General features: G+C 42.4%; 1 protein-coding gene across 3 annotated transcripts in view; it reads left to right on the forward strand.

Moving 5' to 3' along the window:
• Positions 1-5,711, forward strand: part of Cul2 (cullin 2) — a 41,096-nt gene extending 35,385 nt beyond the window's left edge. For all 3 annotated transcript variants that reach the window (XM_059263718.1, XM_059263717.1, XM_059263719.1), the window contains exons 18-21: positions 1,331-1,533; positions 1,910-2,011; positions 4,221-4,337; positions 5,141-5,711. In XM_059263718.1, the coding sequence (XP_059119701.1) occupies positions 1,331-1,533; positions 1,910-2,011; positions 4,221-4,337; positions 5,141-5,272 (554 nt within the window). In that variant the 3' untranslated portion in view covers positions 5,273-5,711. The remainder of the gene's footprint in view (positions 1-1,330; positions 1,534-1,909; positions 2,012-4,220; positions 4,338-5,140) is intronic.
• Positions 5,712-6,000: the final 289 nt, after the last annotated feature.

Below are 6,000 nucleotides of genomic sequence, written 5' to 3' on the forward strand. Positions count from 1 at the left end.
AGCCTTGAAAGTCTGTAACAGGTAGCTGCTGCGAGGTCAGAGGTACATGTCACATCCAGAAGCACTCTTTCCCAACCTCCAGTTCTTCCTATCCCTTCTGCTACAGTGTCCTTGAACCTTGGAAGGGGTACAGATGTCCATTTAGGGCTGATCACTGGTAGTCCCTTATTCTCAAATTATTTTAATTGATTAATTTGTGTTTAAGTTATGCATGGGTATACACATGAATGTGCTCACCTTCTGGGTGAGTATGGAGATCAGGGTCAACATTGGCTGACTTCCTCCCCCTTATTTTTTGAGACATTACCTCTTATTGGACCTGTAGCTCACTAGTTCAGTTAGAGCTACCCAGCAAGCTCGCCCGTGCTTGTCATTGACAGTACAGATGTGTGCCCTGGGCCTAGCTTTCTGTGGGTTCTAGGGATTCCAACTCAGGTCCTTTTATTTTATTTTTGAGACAGGGTTTTCCTGTGTAGCCCTGGCTGTCCTGGAACTCACTCTGTAGACCAGGCTGGCCTCGAACTTGGCAATCTACCTGCCTCTGCCTCCCGAGTGCTGGGGTTAAAGGTGTGCGCCACCACCACCACCACCTGTCTGGGTTTTTTGGGTTTTTTTGTTTTGTTTTGTTTTTTTAACTTTTGAAAAATTGCCCGTGGTGGATGCTGACACTTTTAATTCCATAACTTGGGAGGCAGAATTCACTGAATCTCTGTGAGTTTGAGGCCATCTTGATCTGTATCTGTGTTTGTGTGTTTGTGAAGTACGCCCAGGCATGCCACATCTGGCATGGGGACATCAGAGGAAAACTTTGGGACTCGATTCTCTTCTTCCACAGTGTAGATACCAGGGTTGAACTCGGGCCATCAGACTTAGAGAACACGCAAGCAGTTAGTGGTAGTTCCTGGTGGTCTCTCTCCTCTCTCTCTCTCTCTCTCTCTCTCTCTCTCTCTCTCTCTCTCTCTCTCTCTCTCTCTCCCTCTCTCCCCCCCTCTTCCCCCCCTCTCTCTCCCCGCCCCCTTTCCCTTTCCTTCTTCCACTCAGTTGTGTCTGTCTCCCCTCTGTTCTGCCTTAGCTTTCTTGTTGCTGTTTATGCTTCAGTGCTGACAACGTTGTAATAGGTCAGCTTTTACTGTATACTACACATACTCAGTACTCCCACATGGCAGCCCCATGTCCTACAAACAAGAACTTTGGAATGCCTTCATGGTAGCTTTAAGATGTCTTTGGTTTACTTTTTTAGGGAAAAACAATCCAAAATATTAATATGACAGCTTTGAAATGAAAACAGTTTGGATGATCAGTATGCTGTCAATTTTTGTTTTAATTGTAGGTGAAGTTAAAATGAACTATTTGGGAAAACCATATGTAGCTATGGTTACGACCTACCAAATGGCAGTTCTTCTTGCTTTTAACAACAGTGAAACTGTCAGCTACAAAGAACTTCAAGACAGCACTCAGATGAATGAAAAGGAGCTGACCAAAACAATCAAATCATTACTTGATGTAAAAATGATTAACCATGATTCAGAAAAGGTAACATTCCCAGGGGGCTTCAAGCTCTAGCAGATGAAGGTTCTTCTATGGGATATTGGCAGTTTTAAGGTTGTGGTGTCATCCATGTGACTCTGTAAATTAGCTTAGCAACTTTATCATGAGAAGAGGCCACTGGTTTTTCCACAAATGAACAAAGTCCTATTGGGGGTTCAGCTGGATGCAGCCGAGCCTTGGGAGGACAGCGTCCTCTGGAGTTGGCTCAATTGCCAGCAGTGTGGTTACTGCAGCCTTTTTAGTATACAGAGGTAGATAGGATATGTAATGGCTGGGCCTGGAAATAGCTACTGCTTAAATAGAAACTGATTCAAATTCTGGTAAATGTGAAGTTAGAAACAAGTTTTTGTTTTAAATACAGGAAGATATTGATGCAGAATCTTCATTTTCATTAAATATGAGCTTCAGCAGTAAGAGAACAAAATTTAAAATTACTACGTCAATGCAGAAGGACACACCACAAGTAAGTGCTTGTTTGAATGTCAGTTCTCTTAGAAATAGTTCAGCAGGGGATTGAGTGAGTCCATTGTATACCAAGACGAAGCAAACCTTTGCACTCTAAAGTCAATACTATGATAAAGCTTTTCTGGTTTATTCTTGCACTTGTTGGCCTTAGAATTAAGTGCCTGCCAGTATGTTAGTGTTTGAAAAATAGGCAGCTTATTCAAGGAGCTCCAGTTGAGTTATCTACTCATTAATTAGCACATGTCAGCTATAAATAGTGGTAGGTTTTGTTGTGATATTTTCATTTGTGTATACAATGTATTTCTCTCTCATCCCCTATCACTCTGCAGATACCCTCTTCCCAATCGGCCCTCTTTGTTTTTATCTGTATTGACTCCATAAGTTTAATAAGGATTCCTTAAAGGAACTTGGGCAACTTACTAGTGTCTACACTACTGAGCAAAATGCTTCTTTCTTAGCAAACATTAATTGTATGAGGTGAGGGTGGTGGGTGGGTAAGGGAGAGAGTATATGAATGAGTGAATGAATAAATGAATGAATGAATATAGGTATTGAGTCAAGACTTCAAACATGCTATGTGAATGCTCTGACACTGAGCTATGTCCCCAGCCCAGTATTTTGTCTTAAAACATTATAGTTTGGGCTTGTGAGTGTGGCTTAAAGGTAGAGGGCCTGCCTAGCGTGGGAGTCTCTAAAGGAAACTGAAAGAAGGGAGGGCAGGAGGGTTAGGAAGGTTAGTTTTTCTTTACCTTCTCTTTAAACATGCCTTCCTTGAAGTGATAGAATTTCAAGTTTGAAATTCATTTTTGTAAAAAAAAAAATGAGAAAACTGCTTATCAAACATGAGTGTGGATGCACAGCTTGCCCGCAGAGTTTGTCTCCGTGGAGCTGGTAGGGGTGGGGATGAGACTCTCAGGTGAAGCAGTGTGCTTGGCTTTTGAGTGTTTGAATTCAGCAGTGGTCACTGGGCTTCATTTAGACTTTCCTGACTGCCTTCTGGGCTCTGGGATAGGAAGTAGATAAGATATCAGGCCCTCTGGAGGAACTTCTCCATGGGGGAGACACACAGATTAATTGCCATGAGTTTTGAACCCTAGTGTGACCAAGGTCTCATTTCCTATAGAGTGAACAACAGTCTAAGGGATTTGTTCTTACGGCTGCTGGGCAATCCCTGGTCCTCTGCACCTCAAGCCCTTGTGTCTCACTGGTGATCACCCTGTTCTGTCCTGTCTTCCCTGTCTGCTCCGCATGAGCCAAAGGAGCCCCACCCCCACCCAGCCCTGTCCTCTCTAGTTTGTGCACTTGGAGCTAATCACTGCACTTGCTGCAACTTCATCTGAAAGCATCTCGGCACAGGTGCTAGCTGACAAGACAACAGTCTTAAATTCTGTTCTGTGTAACTCAAGTCCTTTTTATTGCTTATTTATATTCCAGGATAGTTTAGAATAGTGTACATTTCAAAAGTTGCCTAGCTTTATCCTACCAGTTTATGTATAACCCACTGTAGGTGTTATAGGGTGTTTGTGATGGCGGCTCAGCCCTACTGTATGTTTTCTTGTTGCTTTTTCTTTCCTAGTTTGTGTGAGGCAGTGTATGTTTTCATGCATGTTTGACAGCCGAAGGTCAGTCTCGGGTGTGGTTTCTTTGAACCATTCATCCACCTACCCTTCCTTCCTTCCTTTCTTTTTTAATCTGAGATAGCATTTTTCTCACTGGTCTAGAATGGCCAAGTAGTCTAGGCTGACTGACTTACAGTGGCAGTACACGCACGCACGCACGCGCGCACACACACACACACACACACACACACACACACACACGCCACTGTACCTGGTTTCTTACGTGGGCGCTGAAGATAGAATCAGCTCTTCCATGCTCTGTAGTGTGTATAACAAGCACTTTACCAACTGCCCAAATTCCCCAGCTCTCTGAGTGTATAATTTGTTTTTTAAGACTTTTTTTATTTTGTATGTCTGAGTGTATGTCCACCTCATTCATGCCTGAGGCAAGAGGAGTCCAGAAGAGAGGGACTTGTGTGAATGCTGTGTGAATGCTGTGTGAAAGCCTGGGTCTTCTGTGAAAGCAGCAAATGCTCTTGACCGCTGAGCTGTAATTAGTAACTAGAGTTTAAAAAATCCACTAGAGAAATTAAAGCACTCTGTGACAGTGTCCTATTTGTGGGTCACCCTTGTTTTCCACAAAAACAGGAACTGGAACAGACTAGAAGCGCTGTAGACGAGGACCGGAAAATGTATCTCCAAGCTGCTATCGTCCGCATCATGAAAGCGCGCAAAGTGCTTCGGCACAACGCCCTCATTCAAGAGGTAGGGGGTCCGCGGGGTTTTGTAGTGCACCTTGTTAAGGTGGAGACAACTCGTACTGACCAAATGGCGTGAAGAAAGGTCAGTTCTAAAGAGTTCTCACCGTTTCAGTGGTGGAGCCAGCATTGCTCTGTTTTGAACTTAGAGATCCTAGACTTGCCAAATTTTGTGCAAAACTGTGCGAAATCGCCTGTCCATCTGGAAAAAGGGAACACTTCAGTAAGTGTTCGAATGTTTGTTCATTCCTTTTATACAGAGATATTTGTGTGGGACAAAACACCCTAAGTCTGCTCTGCAGTGCAAAGATCCTAACTTGATGAAAGAAAGGTTTGTGGTAGAAGAATATGTACCAGAATTAAAGTAGAGTTAGCATTAAATAGTCTGAGCGGCATGTTGAATATGTAGGTAGATGACAACGTTGGTAATTTTGCTTATGCATAAGTTTTACTATTTTGGTGCATCTTATATTCTGCACTTTAATTCCTCGATAATGCAAGCATTGGGTTTTTCCTTTAGTTTGCATACAAACTTAATTTTCTCCTCATGTAAACACTGATAGCTCTGGTTAGTGGTCTCCCTGTGCACTGCTTTGTTCTGTGTTAAAGTGAGTGTTGCATATGATGTGTTATTTGCTACATCAGGTCTGTCTGTTACAGAACCTTTTTTCGGTTTAACATTTACGCACCCTTTTCCTTTAGGGAGGTCTGTTGAAATCTCCAGAGTGATGTTCCCTACAACTAATGGGCTGGAAGTGGATGCTGATGCTTACTAACTAGAAATGATTTGACTCCCTGTCTCTCTCACAGGTAATAAGCCAGTCAAGAGCCAGGTTCAATCCCAGTATCAGCATGATTAAGAAGTGCATAGAAGTTCTGATAGACAAGCAGTACATTGAGCGCAGCCAAGCATCTGCAGATGAATACAGTTACGTCGCGTGACACCCTCTCCTGGTGTGGGTGTGAGGTCATTGCCATCACCATTTGGTGTGCTCCTGTGGGGAAAAGCAGGCCTGTGCCTCCATACTCTGGTCATTTGGCAGCCCCTGTGTTTCTGCTGTTTACAACATCACCAGTGCCACGTCATGAGCGTCAAAGAAAATGCCTAGAGATATTTCAAGCTCATGTCATTATGACATTTCTTAAAACTTTATTAAAAGAATGAGTGAAGTATTGCTGAAATGTGGGATTTGGTTGGGTACCATGCTTTCTCCCCTTCACGTTTGCAGTTGATGTGTTTTTTTTTTTTAAATGTATCTTAAAGGACATAAAATAAAAACTTAAATATTGTAATATGACAGATAACCTAATAATTGTATCTACATTCAAATGACAAACATGATGTTGCTGCTTGTCAAATAAAAAAAATAAAGAAACCGAATGCCTTTTTCTATGTGGATGGAATATCAGGTTGGACAGAAAACAAGACATTTGTAAATGTCTGAAAGCAGCCAACAGCATTTCATCTTGGTGATGAAGTTCACTTGGGCTCCTGTTTAACCTTCAGTTAAGACTTCTAGGTTATTGTTTTTGAATATGTAAAGTTGCATCTGGTGTAAAAAATGCTCTTTTGTGAATTTGAGCTAAATGCCATCAGCAGTTTTTGCGTATTGAAGATGTAATTCTGTCAGTAGTTTTGGTGATGTGTTGTACCAAGAAACGCAGTGGTG

This window comes from Peromyscus eremicus, chromosome 5 (assembly GCF_949786415.1).
Source record: "Peromyscus eremicus chromosome 5, PerEre_H2_v1, whole genome shotgun sequence".
NCBI lineage: Eukaryota > Metazoa > Chordata > Mammalia > Rodentia > Cricetidae > Peromyscus > Peromyscus eremicus.